This window comes from Carassius auratus, chromosome 25, assembly GCF_003368295.1.
Source record: "Carassius auratus strain Wakin chromosome 25, ASM336829v1, whole genome shotgun sequence".
NCBI lineage: Eukaryota > Metazoa > Chordata > Actinopteri > Cypriniformes > Cyprinidae > Carassius > Carassius auratus.
The window spans coordinates 9,832,847-9,847,942 of NC_039267.1; the positions used below are offsets into that span (position 1 = coordinate 9,832,847).

General features: G+C 34.5%; 2 protein-coding genes across 6 annotated transcripts; one reads left to right on the forward strand and one right to left on the reverse strand.

The window, feature by feature from the left end:
• Nucleotides 1–552: 552 nt before the first annotated feature.
• Nucleotides 553–10,399, reverse strand: LOC113043208 (aryl hydrocarbon receptor nuclear translocator-like protein 1). 3 transcript variants are annotated; one of them, XM_026202440.1, is made up of 19 exons: nucleotides 10,258–10,399; nucleotides 6,797–6,853; nucleotides 6,540–6,687; nucleotides 6,273–6,293; nucleotides 6,101–6,139; nucleotides 5,948–5,980; nucleotides 5,685–5,842; nucleotides 5,482–5,561; nucleotides 5,290–5,382; nucleotides 5,087–5,204; nucleotides 4,859–5,008; nucleotides 3,841–4,084; nucleotides 3,457–3,563; nucleotides 3,189–3,339; nucleotides 2,380–2,468; nucleotides 2,182–2,290; nucleotides 2,003–2,096; nucleotides 1,320–1,413; nucleotides 553–1,230 (listed from the first exon to the last, which is right to left on the reverse strand). In XM_026202440.1, the coding sequence occupies exons 3-19, from the start codon at nucleotides 6,677–6,679 to the stop codon at nucleotides 1,073–1,075; spliced, it is 1,878 nt and encodes a 625-aa protein (XP_026058225.1). In that variant the 5' UTR covers nucleotides 6,680–6,687; nucleotides 6,797–6,853; nucleotides 10,258–10,399; the 3' UTR covers nucleotides 553–1,072. The 3 variants fall into 3 exon arrangements, with proteins under 3 accessions (XP_026058225.1, XP_026058223.1, XP_026058224.1); XM_026202438.1 differs by having other exon boundaries at nucleotides 3,841–4,087; XM_026202439.1 differs by lacking the exon at nucleotides 10,258–10,399 and adding an exon at nucleotides 9,912–10,175 and having other exon boundaries at nucleotides 1,067–1,230; nucleotides 3,841–4,087.
• A 1,686-nt stretch (nucleotides 10,400–12,085) lies between these two features.
• Nucleotides 12,086–14,917, forward strand: LOC113043210 (BLOC-1-related complex subunit 5-like). 3 transcript variants are annotated; one of them, XM_026202441.1, is made up of 5 exons: nucleotides 12,086–12,322; nucleotides 12,658–12,752; nucleotides 12,884–13,027; nucleotides 14,085–14,242; nucleotides 14,316–14,917. In XM_026202441.1, exons 2-5 carry the CDS (start codon nucleotides 12,695–12,697, stop codon nucleotides 14,541–14,543), a joined length of 588 nt encoding a protein of 195 aa, XP_026058226.1. In that variant the 5' UTR covers nucleotides 12,086–12,322; nucleotides 12,658–12,694; the 3' UTR covers nucleotides 14,544–14,917. The 3 variants fall into 3 exon arrangements, with proteins under 3 accessions (XP_026058226.1, XP_026058227.1, XP_026058228.1); XM_026202442.1 differs by having other exon boundaries at nucleotides 12,663–12,752; XM_026202443.1 differs by having other exon boundaries at nucleotides 12,683–12,752.
• Nucleotides 14,918–15,096: the final 179 nt, after the last annotated feature.

Genomic DNA, 15,096 nt, shown 5'->3' on the forward strand with positions numbered 1-15,096 from the left:
AGGACTGCAATATAGTGAAAAATACTACAATTTAAAATAACTTTTGTATTTGAATGTTTTTAAGTCATTTATTTCTGCGATGGAAAACCTGAATTTTCAGCAGCATTACTCTAGTCTTCAGTGTCATATGATCCTATAGACATGATTTTAATATGCTGATTTTCTGCTCAAGAAACCCAAGAAAGAAAAGATTCCATCACACGTATGTCACTCAAATTAAATTTAGCTTATAAAATGTTTTTGACCTACAAAGTAATTCAGAACAGTGCCAAGTGATTTTTCAGAACTCGGTTGTCAAGCCATAGTCTCTTTCCCCTGACAACACGTTTAATTTCAAAGATTTTACCACTGGATGGCAACATAGAACAAAAATATCTCAGCCACGGACCAATCAAAAGCCAGGAAAGAGACATGGCTGAAACAGCTCCAGGAGGAAACATCTCTAGCAATTCTCTCAAAGACTTTAATAATCTGTGGCAGCCAGCAGATCTATTATTCATCGAGGTAAAAACGGATCATTAATAATAGGCAGTAAAGTGCAAAACACAAACATCCTGAAGACAATTTTTTTTTTTAATTTTAAAAATATCCACTGCTGATACGTTACACTTTTACCATATCTATTTTGCATAAAGAAATCTGACATAATAGAATTACAATATTAGTTACAATCTGCGTATAGAATATTTAACATTTCAACAACGTTTGTAGTGTAAAAACATTAAAACACAAACAAAATGCTATATATATTTATATATGTATAGAAAGAGATCCGTGTTTGCTGATGGGTACCACAGGAATAATCCAAGGCCGGTATCTACAGAGAAACGGGCAGGTCGGGAAAAGTCGAGAATCGTGGGAAATGCACAGATCTCCGTTCAACAGGAGGCGGTTGGAAAGAAGTCTGCAGCTCAACCATTGATTCTGTGTGCTTGGAGTAGGAGGTCCTGTATCTAACGGCCACAGCGCGTTAGCCTCCGCACTGCAGGGCACTTCCTGTCCAGGAGCCTCTGCGGTTAGACCTGTTTAGCCTTGGACCCAAAGAGCATCCTGGTGGGAGTCTGCTGTGGTTTCACAAAGGCCAAGGAAGGTCGCTGAAGTCCACAGGACCGCCGAGGCCAGCGTCGGCTTCGAGGAGGCTCATGATGACGGCCATGGCTGCCTCGTCGTTACTGGGGCTGCTGGATCCGGGCTCTTCCATAATGTCAATACTGAGATGGGAGTTATCACCTACAGGCGGAGAATGGATTAGTGTGTTTGCTTGAGAATATCACATGTGCTTCACTGAAGTGAGACGGTGTATTTCACTGTGTACTCACTCATTAAGGAGTTATTTGAATATGGGTATCCTATCGAATCGGGTCCAGGCAAAAGTCCTGCTGAAGGCAGATCTGGAGTTCCACCATTCTGAATCTAAAAAGATAAAAATGTTACAACATAACAAAACTGTAACGTAAAAGAGTCAAAAGGAACGAGACCTAACCATTTTTTTTATGCACCGGTCAATTTTTAGATTTGGGGCTATTCGTTTAAAGAAATATATATACTGTTTCTGACTTATGAAAGAAAACATTCAAAAAATATATATTTGAATGTAAGATTTAGATTTTATTTTTCTAGAAATATTTGCAAATTAGATATAGATAAGTCTGAGAACATAACATTTTAGAAAATCTGGAATACCAAAATAATGATAATATATAATATTAAAAGTTTATTTATTTATTTTTTACCTTATCCACATGGGGAGTCTTGCCTTAAAGGAATAGTTCAACCAAAAATTTTAATTTTCAGCAAATTAATGTGTTCATTTTTCACTATTGCATTATAATTTGCACAAGGCATTATAATTTTAAATTTCTCCAAATCTGTTCTGATGAGGAAGCAGACTCATCTACATCTTGGATGGTCTGAGGGCAAGTACGTTTTCAGCCCATTTCCTTTTTTGGGTGAACTACTCCTTCAACTGTAGATGTAAATGAGTGAAGAGTGATTCTCTCACCTTCTTTCCCCCTGGAGAGCAGGTGTCAGGTGGGGGTGTGGCAGTGATGTTTAAAGGACTGGAGCCACAGCTTGAAGGGGAGGAGCCTCGAATCCTGGGGGCAGGACATCATTTTAGAATCAAATATTTTTGTGAATGATATTGAAGTGTAGCCTATATGTGCCGGATGCTGCACTTACCTCTGAATCTCCATCACTTCCTCAGCTATCATGCGTCCAATCTTGCCAGCTCCGGCTCTAGTCCCTCCTGGAATACCAGGAACCGTCTGAAGAGGACGTTTCCCCCCTCCTGTCAGAAACACACACACATATAAATGTAAAACCAAAACCAAATCTGAGATCTGTAAGAGAAACTGCTGAGCAGGAATCTGATCTGACCGTCTCCTGATGTTAAAACGCTGTCCATGCTCTGAGGGGACGAGGCTGTCTGTGAATAACTAGGATCTGCTCCCTCCAGCATACTGCCCCTGAAACAACAGCATTCTGCGTTACAATCTAATTCAGAGAAAAACACCTCCGACATAAAGGAATGTGTCATTTCAGAGTTAAAAACTGGCAGGATCAGAAATTATGGTTTATGTAATACTTAAACAATACTGTTTAATAAATAATAATAACAACAACATTATTCTTTACATCATTATCATTATTAACACACATCATATACAAATACAGTATTAATAGTATCTAAAAAATAATTCGCGTATTACGATACTAACAACTAATACTATTAAATTAAATGAGAACATTATTAAATTTGTTCTTATTATTGTAATATTCCATTTACTTTAATAAAATAATAATACTATAAAACTATTCACTATAATACAATTTAACATGTGTGTGTGTGTGTGTATTACTTAATTTTATAATCATTTATATAATTTAATTTATAAAATTATACGTTATACAAAATGAATCAATTTTATTTTTTCATAATTTATAATAAAAAAATAATATTTTTCAACATTGTCATCAGAAATGCTGTTTTTAAAGTAAATGTCACTTTAGAATCATATGCACACTAATTAATTGTGTACAGTAACAAAGTAAATGCGCTCAGTTTCAAGTTTTTAAAGTAGTGTATGAAAGGCAAATTTATATGATCATGTCCTCTGCATTATTTAAGAAAGAGGGTTGTTTTCATTATTTGATTGAGCACAACCGTACTGTGACGTGACACTTACGAGACCACAGTGTTTGTAGAGACGATATATTCCACCTCTTTAGTCCAGGGGTTCATGAAGCTGAACCAGCGGCTCCTCAGAGTGATGAAAGAGCCGTCCTTTATCTTGAATTTGTAACAGTTTGTATTAATCTTTTCTCTCATCTGTAGCACTGAAGCAAAAAAGCAAATGAGCATTTATTACAAATGGCATTATAACAGTAAAGTACTTTTTGAACCTTCATTTCCAAACAGTATGAGTAAGGTGATCGAGCCAATAAAACAGAAACCTTGTCTGTGGCACTCGGCGAGGTGACCGATGTCATCCTGATGAAAATACTCATAAAATGACGTTCCTAGAAGCTCCTGAGGCAAGTACGCCAGGATAGCTGTCGCCCTAAACAGAAACAATGAATTGTGGTGATCAACTAATGGATCAAATGAGATGCTAATTCACTGACATGAACTGAAATCAATACTTGTAGACCCTTGAGGTTTCTGACAGTTCAAATCTCATTTTAGTGAGTTATCAAATCTGCTCACCCCACACATTATTAATGCTCTTTTGAACCTTAGAAGTGCATAGCAAATTTGATCTGGTGCCCTATAAAAGATCCTCACAAATGGATGATTCTTGTAGCTGATGTAAGATGGATCTAAAAGCACCTTCTCACCTCTGGTCGACGAAAACAAACTTGCCATCGATCGCGTGGCGGGAGACGTATTCAGTGGGTTTAACGCGGATGTCGCCGTTCATGGGCTGGGGGATGATATGTGGGTGTAGGCGGCCGATGGCCACTAGACAGCTGAGGTTGCAGCCCTCATTATCAGGTTCGTTATCCTCATCTAAACCCATCTTGGTGGGCGGCCAGCTTTTCAGGTAGCCAGTGCTATGGATAGTACAGAAACTCTTGCGGTCTGCTGGAGAGAGAGGGAAAGATTTATCCACCAGCCTCTGAAGCAAAAAAGCCATAAGAGATCACAAAATAATGGAAAAACAGCAAATAGCAGGTATATTTTATTAATAATCTGTATATGGAATATATTATTAAACCAATTCATATATAACCCCATTTAATAAATAAAAAAAATACATAAATTTAATAATTCAATCATTTAGAATAATTCTAATATTATTTTAAAAAATATTATTTTTACATGTTAAATATATGCATTTTTACAAATATTATCTTTCTCGTTCTCATTTACACATATATTTACATTTAATAACAAATTATATTTTAATCAGCCTCTTAAGAAAAAAAGTTATTTGTGAACACAAAAAAAAAAAAAAAAAAAAATATATATATATATATATATATATATATATATATAGACACACACACACACACACAAAAACCCTAATCTTTCTTTAAATAGATTTAATCTTAAAATTTTACGTTTAATAATTTTAATAATTCATTTATAATTTAAGAATTATAAAATAAGATATTATTACATTAATTTATTCAATGTAAAAAAAACTTCTTTCTCTCTCTACACACGCACACACTGGTTTTTTTTATTTTAAAAATAAAGATATATATTTCGTTTATATATATATATATATATATATATATACACACACAGAGACACACACACTTATTTATTTTAATATAATTTTTTTTTTACTCTGTTTATTGTATTCAGAGTCTTTTATCCAATGCAAACTACCTTCAAAGTGAGCGATACCTTTCTTTTTAGAGCAAGTTGAGGGGAAGTCCTTGTCCTCCATCTTGACAGACTGACGGTTGCATTTCATTCTACAGAAGAAAGAACGCCGGGCCCCTGAACACAGTCTTGAGGGGCCGGGAGTGATGTCAGTCTTCACTGGCAGACCAGCTTCAGAGAGAACTCAACATCAGTTCAACTGACTTTGGCTTAAAGGTGAGTAAAAACATTTATAAAAACAAACTTTACTTTTGGCATCGATGAGTCGTTCCCGTGGAGCCGTGTCTGACGATGACAGCTGCTCTTTAACTTTGGCAATGTCTTTTGGATGCAGGTAGTCAAACAAACTCTGGCCAATCAGATCATTCTGATGGTTCAAAAGAAAACAATCGGCATTAACGTCAAAGCCTTTACTGTACCGGAGCATGGAGATCACTGTCAAGAAATTATACCTGAGTGTAATTGAGAATTTTATAAACCGACTCCGAGACGAACAGAATCTTTCCACGATCGCAACCAACTACAAAGAGGAAGCCATCGGCAGCCTGCGGAGAGAGAGGCAAGGAGAGTTTTTAAAACAGATCCTAAAAGTTTTCCACAAGATAAAAATCTCAAAAGCCTCGGGGTTGAGATTTTAAACACACCCTTAAAATCAAGTGCTTTAATTCATCATCCGACAAGAATGCTGGCTTATAGTTAGCTTCGGTGTATGGGTTGGCGGCGCCTACAAGAAAAAGAGAGAAAGAGAAAAGCCAAGCATAGTTAAATGTGGAAAAAGTTTGGTTTTAGACTCATACTGAGCTCGATCAAATGCTTTTTGGCCTGTGCTGTGGCAGAAAGCTCTCACCTCGTAATGTCTTCATGTGTTGGACGGCCATGCGCAGTACAGTGAGTTTGTCCAGCTTGCGAGACATGGCATTGCAAGTGGGGACTAACGAAGCCAACTCGTCTATAAAACTGTTCATTTTATCCCTGCGTCTCTTCTCTATCTGACTGTGAGCCTCCCTAAAAACATAAGACAACACAAAATAGTTAGTTGGAAACATACAAGCAACACCTCTTTTTCATGAAACATAAATTAAGCAGAGAAAAGTTTCATCTTCACCTTACCTGGCATTTTTTATCCGGCCCTGCTGGTCATCCCTGGATTTGGGAGAAAATATTTATATTTATTAGTGATTAATCATCCTTTGACTCATTGGTCTCTTTAGGTTTTAAAACTGGCTTTTTAAATATAACAGAACATAATTCAAATCCATTTACCTTCCCATTGTCTTATCTTTATCTGTGTCCATACTATCACTGTGAAAATCAAGAGAAAAAACACAGCAGTCGATAAAACAACCTTTTACAATTTTTTCTAATTACATTATTTTTCACTTCTTATTAGTATGGAAAGTATATGTGAAAAATATTAGGAAACATTTCTACTCACTCAAACGAAAAGCCATCAATCCTGTGAAACAAAATATTAAATATATACATTATTAAACAAATCTCAAAACAAATTAATAATTATGAATATTATGAGATTACAATTCATAAATCTGTCGTTTATTTTAGACTGCCTAATTTCCAAGTAATCAAAAAAACAAATCTCTAAAACTATTTAATGTGAAACTACTTGGATTGATGAAATGCATAACTGCTCAAACAATAATCCATGAATACTATTCTACTACACTATCAGGAGTTCACGCACTGGTATTCGGTGGTGCTGCCCTTCCTCTTGCGGTTGTAGTCCATGCCCGTGGTTCCAATGGAACTGCTGATGAGATCTGCAGAACTCTGGGACATGAACTCATTCATTGTGGAGGAGATGTCCATTCTTTGGTCTGCCATTAGATCATCTTAACACAGGCAAAAAAAAAAAAAAATCTAATTCAAGAACAGTTCTTTAAAATGGCTACAATATGCTGCATTATATCAGTGTGTGTATAGAGTAGAAAACATGCTCACCACACAGATTCAGTCAAGCAGCTGTTCAATGTGTGTCCTTTCACATGTGACAAGATCCTGTGGACAAAAATAAAACTGCATTTATAACAAACAAATCAAAGTTTCATAGAGACATTCCAGTTGAGGTTATGAGAAGTTAAAGTTACAACTAAGTCAATATTCATAAATAGAAAAAAAAAAACTTTATTTAGTCTGTGAACCATTTTTAACCAAATGGATCAACCCTTTATTGGACCCCATTAGTTTTGATGTATAATACAATACATTTTTATTTCTATAGCATTTCTAAAACAACTTCCACTGATCAAAGTGCTTTCCAGAACCTTAAACTCAATTCTAAATTTTACAGGCCACCAGTAAAGAGAAACTAAAACTGGGGTGATAGTCCTCCTTCTTTGTACAAATCAGAAGCTTGGTGAAAAGATGGAGATCAATTGGAGGATGGATCAATTGGGATATATATATAGCTAGGTATCATCAGCATACAGATGATGCTAAATATTGTGTTTATTTTGCCTAATGGGCAAATTTACAATGAAAATAAAATAGGCCCAAGAATAGAACCCTGTGGCACACCGCTGTTTAATTTAATCAATGCAGAACACAAATTAGAAGATCTATCCTTTAAACATCTAAAGTCAGCTGCCAATATTGTTATGGAGGCCAGATTCTATAATATGAAGGGTCCTAAACCTGACTGGGACCATCTCTTAGAGCATTCACAACTAAATATGGAACAAGTTGTGCTAAAATGTCCTTCTCGAAAATATATTTTCATTTTAATATAGGTCATTAATTACTTAAAACTGTATAATTTAAATTAGTTTTGTATGGTAAGTGGTTAAAATAAGCAGGTACATTTCCAGAGTTCAAACAGTAGCACATAAAACATCAAACAAATTTAACAGCAGCCAAGGAGGTATTGAGAGGGAGAGAGAGAGAGAGAAAAAAAGAGAGATATTCTACAGAATACAGAAAGTCATGCAGGTTTAGACTAAAGTAAGTGATGACAGTATTTTCTTTTTTGGGTGAATGATTTCTTTAAGTTAATAGGTAACTTGAGCTTCCTCATTATCTACAAACAAACTGACAAAGAAAAAAATCTCTCTCATACTCCCACAAACCCTCACATACACACGGAGGAAACGGTGAGCTTCATCAATGACCTGCTCTGGTTGCCAGGAAACCCTTGGAAAGCTCACAATCTAGGCCACATTTATTACATAAATGCAACTGGCAGAAAGAAAGGGCCGGAAGACCCATTTTCTCTCGCCGTAAATGAAACAGGAGTCCCCTGTGTTCAAATGGGATTTTCTGCCAAAATAAAAAGTGCATTTGCAGACCCAGCCATTGAAATTCCTACGCTGGAGCAACAGTGCAGTTATAAGTGTGATGCATACATTATTTTTCAAATTCACATAGTTAAACAAAAGGTTTTATTCTCATAGCTCATGCACCGCCATCACTCCACCCCATCTCCAAATGATCTATTCTTGAGTGCGTGGGCTTGCCTTAACAGACTGCCGAAGATAAAGAAAAAGAGGAAGAAGCGACAAGCAAAAAAAAAAAAAAATAGAAGTAGGTCATCTCAGTTTATTTGAATTCAAGGGGATTTCATTATGGTGAAAGCCAAACATGCAAATCATACCTCTCTTCATGGCAACATGATTATAATGTCACATTTAAAGACCTACCTGTATTACTCATCCCAATTACAAGCCTCAATTCACGTTGTTACAGACCAATTCAGGAGAAACATGACGTGTGGATGAACTTAGAAAGTCCAGACGAGGTTTAAGGAAAAAAAACAAATTCTGGAAATGAGTGCTGATGAACGCCCTAATGATGAGTGTTTGATGCTGTCCTTTAGGAATGCAGTTACTTCAACTGAACACCACACACCCGTCTTACAATATGGAAGCAGCACTTACATATAACTTGTTGAACTTGTCACGACTAAAAGCAAACTGTCTTTTAAGGTAGGTATAGTATTTTTCACAAATGTAAAGCTGGAGCAAGTCACGTGCATAGTAATATTTGGTGTTCAAATGTTAATTAATATATACTATTAACATTTTTAAATATTAGTATTTTAAATATTCAACATTTATTCTTATTGTATTAACAGTATATTTTAATAAGAAACATATGAAATAACATAAAAATAGATAATGAAAAAATACAGAAATAAAAAATAAATTGTAAAAGTTATTTACAATAATAAATGATCAATTAATAATAATAAATTATATTTAATAATAATATATAATTAAGAATAAATTAATTTCATTATTATAAATATTCACACTGTAATAAAAATGCCAAATTAAGCCTCACTACTGTGGCACCTTGTCACAAGTGGGTAAAATATGTTAGATGAATTATTTATTTTTAAATTGTAGAAATGTTCAAATGTTTTTGTAGTCAAGAGTTGAACAATGGTGCCTTACAGATACAGATTTTATCTTTCAAATATAAATCAGTGTTAAGAAATAAAGTAAAAACTAAGCCTGTCTGCCTTACACAAGTGTTTTTCAATAAAAGTACATCCAGTTTTGGCTTTTTTCTTTTCCAAATTAATTTAGAGTTCCAGATTATATTTTCATTATGAAATAAGTGAAAAGTTGCGCTGAAAATTAACACGAAATTCAAAGAACACTGCTTCAGTGAAAGCAAGAACATCTGACCTTTTGCAAAAATTAGTTCTGGTAAGTGTCACAAATCAGCTTGCATTTGTTTGGTTGCCTGGTAATAGAGTATCATCTTAAATATTCCATGTTTAACGTGTCCGATTTTTTAATGCATTTTTGGACTTCATTGTATGCATATAGTCAGCTGTCTCTGGCTAGTACGCAGTCTGGTTAAAAAAAAGCCTTACTTGAATGGAGACTAACCTCACGCCCTTTATCTGTTTTTTCATAATGGCAACAAAACGGACATGGAGCATAACGACGTCACTTGTAGCTCTGACTCAAACCATAGTGAGCTGCCTACCTAGAAAGCATCACTTGTCTGTCAGCACAAGCATGCTGTCTAGATCGACAGCTCATACGGCTTCGAGACAAACCCAATATTTCTAAGGCGAACACAGAAGATATAAGGTAAACTGAAGTACCTTTTGAAGTGACCAACCCACACAGCAGGCTCGAGCACACTTGCACTCCCTCTATTCAATAATCTTAAAGGGGACGCGCACCATTAACCTCACATCGATAATGGGTGTGGGTTTGTGGCTACGCTGTGCTATGATTTATGACTTTCTAACTAAATCACTGACACTAATACTGTTTGTGTTGTGGTGGCAGCTGCATCGGTTCTAAGGTATTCAACCCTAGAAATGTCACGGACGCCCCTCCTACTGAAATCAATATGCGAGCGGACACAAAACCCGCACTTAATACATCGATAAGCAGAACGCGATACTTAGATCCGATGGTCAAACGTTAAATCGTCACACTTACCGGAGGAATAGCTAAACATCACAGTTTGTTTCGGTTGTTTGGCGTCCGGTCCGTGAGGAACTGTGACATAAACGGAATCAGTCTCTGACCTACTTTTCTTTCCTTCGTTCGTGTGACTGTCGGACCACTAACCTATATTTTCCACCAATAGGATCTTTGGATAAAAAGGTGCACTTTTTGTGGCCAATCAGAATGGCGCTTACATTTCGCGGCGGAATGATTGACACACGGAGTAGCCAATCAAACGGGGTTTCTCGCGATTCACTGACATGGCTGATGATCCCAGTAAGGGGTGGTTCTCAATCGCATGTTGCTGCATTGTGTCTATTGTACTTGCTCCTTTGAGAAATGGATGAGATTGTTGAACATCATTAGCTTAACCTGTAGATCTTTTGATTTCTTTGAGATGGATGCCGAGTTTACAATTGTGTTTATAACCTATCCGGATAAAAACAAAGAAGAGACAGTGGTAACGGAGACAATATCCAAGTGGAAAAATAAACAGCTAAAACCACAAAAGGAGAGGAAATGTAGAACAATGTTTTCATATATATATATATATATATATATATATATATATATATATATATATATATATATATATATGGTGGCTGTTTGACTGTTTGAAAAGAAATGTTCGCATTAATCAATTACTATAAATTTCTGGTGTTGCTATACATTTTGAGATTGTTTTTGAAAGAGAGAGAGAAATGTTTGAAAACCACCCAAAACCTTAGGTACTCTTTAACATTTAGCTGGTTCCTTTAAATGCATTATTCATGCAGCGATCGAGTCACACCACAGGAATATTTAAAATGAACTAACGTATGAAGACAAAATGGTAATTAGTAAGAAGATAAACATTTTAATGTACAGACTGATTTACTACGAAATCAATGAATAATTCTGAATAATTCTAATTAAATGAATGAATAATTATAATAAAAGTTATTAGCAATGAACAAAATTCAAAATTCATTATTATGATATATATATATATACATATATATATATACATATATATATATATATATATATACATATATATATATATACATATATATATATACATATATATATATACATATATATATATATATATACATATATACGTATATATATATAAATTTATACATATATATATATATATATATATATATATATATACGTACACACACACACACACGCACACACACGCACACACACACACACACACACACACACACACACACACACACATATATATATATATATATATATATATATATATATATATATATATATATATATATATATATAAATAAATATATAAAAGATACACTTATTTCTACATTAATTATAGTAAGTTAGATATCACTAATTCAAACATAATAATAATAAGCAAATATAAAAGATCAGGCAATTTTAAATATATTGTCTAGATTGCGTAGACAGGTTTTTTTTCTGTTAGTTCAATAGAAACATACTCCACTATATACAGAGTACACAATATGTAGGAATATACTTTTGGTGTAGTTTAAATATATTTTTTTGCAACTGTGTAAGCTTTGCAAGTTTGACCATGTCTGAATTTAAATACAATAAAATATGGGCCATCTTAAAAAGATTATAGGTGTACAAGTATGTAAAAGTTGAGTATGTAAAATCAACCTTTAAAACTGATTTAATTTAATTCATCTTATATTACTTTTTCTCAATTGGTTTTCTGTGTCTCTCTTTAAATATAGAGTGTACTTCTCTTTTAGTTGTAAATTAAAAGCTATCAAGAATACGATAAAATCTCATACATGTGGCTTAGGTGGTCACATGTAAACAAACCCGTGACGTCATCCTCACGCGCCTCCTGTTATCAGACCGGATGTTTTCTTTTTTTGTTCCGCTAGTGATTGTAACCGTATTTGCTAACAAATATAGATTGTGGACGTTATCTGTAACCAGTATTGTGGTTTAACAGCTCACAATGTCTTTAAGTTACAGTGTAAAACATTAGCAAGCCGTTCATTCAACAAAACAGTCAGCCGGATGAATTCGCCTTAGTTAAACAGCTGAAAATAACAACATTTAGGTAAGTAAAGCGTTATGCAATCGTGCCTATGTATTCAATCAAATTTCAGGAACACATTGTATAATACTTATGTATTAGATGTATAATCGTTGTTGTAAAATGTAGTATTTTATACAAAATGTAAAAATATTATCTGTTAATGATGTCTTCATTATTTAATGAGTTTGAATAACTTAAGATTTTGATGGCAGCCATTGTTTAAAGATGTATATTTTGATAATGAATTGGAGTAAAACATATGGAAGCTTACTTTTACCATTAATTATGACTTTTCATCTCACAAATGTATTAATACTACTATTATACTATATATATAAAACTTTGTAATTTTTTAGTTCAGTGCTTGTGTTGACTGCATAGACTGAGTGCACCATGGGCGCTGAACAGAGTGGAGATGCTGATCATAAACATTCAGACTTCAGCGCTTCAGGTACTCAACATTATATTAATAACGCAATGTTTATTCTTGATGTGAGATATGTTACATGGAAATGAAATGCCTTTTTTATGTTGTAAATATTCTACCATTACCTGTTATTTAGTTCTGTTTTGTTGTTTCAGTTGTTCCCTCTCCAGTCAAGCATAGAGCCAAAATGGATGACATAGTAGTTGTTGCCCAAGGAACTCAGTCATTACGGAATATCCATAATGATCCAGATGTAATAAAACTGCAGGAAATTCCCACCTTTCAGCCTCTTCTGAAAGGTAATTAGCAGTCCAAATGCAAAAATGGTAATTAAATGGTTTATAATAGATCTGGGACTCGGTTGTGCTGTTATTTTTGATATAAAACAAAGTTACAGCTTTTGACTTTTTAGTGTGCTGTGACATCGACCAAGCTCTAAAGAGGACTTCTTTACTACATATTCTTTATATTTTTACTTAAGTGATGTTTTCATTATTTAATGTATGTTTTAATAAGTCCTTAATGAAAATATATTTTGATGGCAGCCATTGTTCAAAGATGCATATTTTGATAATGAATTGGAGTAGAAACATACGGAAGCTTACTTCCACCACAGAATAAAAACATTTAAAAGTTAATGCCTTTTCATTTCACAATTCTGACTTTCCCCCCTCAGAATTCAGACTTTATTTATCATAATTATGACTTTTTCCTGGAATTGTGAAATTTTTTTCTTTAATTCACACCTGTCAAATTATTACTTTTTTATTTTTTTTATTTCTCAGGATCACAAAGGCAGGATATAAACAAGAAATTCTGAGGAAAACAAGTCAGAATTGTAAGATTAAAAAGTTGCTATTACCTAGATAAAGCTGATGGAAAAGCTGCTGTATGTGCAATTTAAATGTTTGCATACAACAATCAAATTTGGCCTCTGTTATTAATTTTTACCTTCAATATTATATTAATAGTCTAACTGACAGGGTTTCCTGTATAGTTTACATCATTAATTGAGAGAATGTTTTCCTGACAACTATCCAAATTGTTTAACATTTAAAGAACAAATCATTCTGGGGAAACATGCATAGTAAACTTATAAAGCTGTAGTGCCCAACAGAAAAGGGAAAACACTCGTACATTTCTGCTGACAGATGAAGGCTGTAATATTAAGGTTGTCCACTAGATAGGATAAGAAATATTTTAAGCCTTCTATTTCTCATATGTTTTTGCAATCCATTAGAATAGAAAACAAATGCATCGATTAGAATCGTTTTGTGGAACCTGTGTCAATATCCACCAGTAGTTCAGAATGTTATGAATCTCGATTTGAGCCTAATGACAGTGTCATTCTCTCAGGCGTGCTCAGTGGACAAACCTCTCCGTGCACTATCTGTTTAGAAAAGCTGGATTCGGCACAGGTACTGCAGCTGTGTGTCCGATATCAGAATCATCTACACCAGTGTGCGGAAGCTGTTGCCTTTGACCAGAACGCTCTGGTCAAGAGGATCAAAGAGGTATTCACCATCATTTCTATTGAATTTTACGGTTTCGGCAAGCCAGCTGTTTTTTTTTTTTTTTTTTTGTCAGATGGATCTGTCAGTGGAGGTGTTTTTCAGCATAATGCAGGAAAGGCAAAAGCGGTATGCCAAGTACGCCGAGCAGATCCAGAAGGTCAATGAGATGTCAATGATTCTGAGACGTATTCAGATGGGCATCGACCAGACGATGCCGCTGATGGAGCGTCTCAACAATCTGCTGCCCGAGAGCGAGCGCCTTGAGCCCTTTAGCATGAAACCTGACGGAGAAATCAAATAGAGTTTGACAACAGTTGTTAAAAAGTTAATAGTAATAATTGACTTTTGCTTTATAGAGACCTACCTCAGGTCATGTCTCGTTGTTACCTAACTTTGCACTCTGAAAGGCTTTTTGTGTGCCTGGATCAGGTGTTATCTTGCATAAAACAGGTTACATGGTACAAACTGAAAAAGGTTAACACCTAAATGGTGTATGCATGTATATATATTTACTTAAAAGACATAATTGAGTGGTTTTAAAGGGCATGATTCTGCCTCTGAAATTGAAAATGTTATTTAATGAGATGTCATTCATGCATATGATGCTTTTGCACTTGAGAGGCTTTTTGTAGACTGGTGTCATTAAAGTTGTTGGCATTAAATCCTTTATACATACACTGTGTGATTTATAGAAGAATAGTATGGTAGGAATGCTTTATTAACAAGTCATTGATGATTATCTTAAAGTAATAGCTCACATAAAAATTTGATTTTTATTAAAATTAGCTCACCCTTAGAACACATGCAGATGATTTAGTTTTTTCAGTGAAACAGATGTGGAGAAATTTAGTATT

Coding starts and splice junctions, on each gene's coding strand:
- LOC113043208 (XM_026202438.1), bottom strand. CDS start 6,679: ATGGCAGACCAAAGAATGGACATCTCCTCCACAATGAATGAGTTCATG. Junction 5,205..5,289: donor AAATTCTCAATTACACTCAG/GTATAATTTCTT, acceptor TTGAACCATCAG/AATGATCTGATTGGCCAGAG. Junction 2,469..3,188: donor TCTACAAACACTGTGGTCTC/GTAAGTGTCACG, acceptor CTGTTGTTTCAG/GGGCAGTATGCTGGAGGGAG.
- LOC113043210 (XM_026202441.1), top strand. CDS start 12,695: ATGGGCGCTGAACAGAGTGGAGATGCTGATCATAAACATTCAGACTTC. Junction 12,753..12,883: donor TTCAGACTTCAGCGCTTCAG/GTACTCAACATT, acceptor TTGTTGTTTCAG/TTGTTCCCTCTCCAGTCAAG. Junction 14,243..14,315: donor TGGTCAAGAGGATCAAAGAG/GTATTCACCATC, acceptor TTTTTTTGTCAG/ATGGATCTGTCAGTGGAGGT.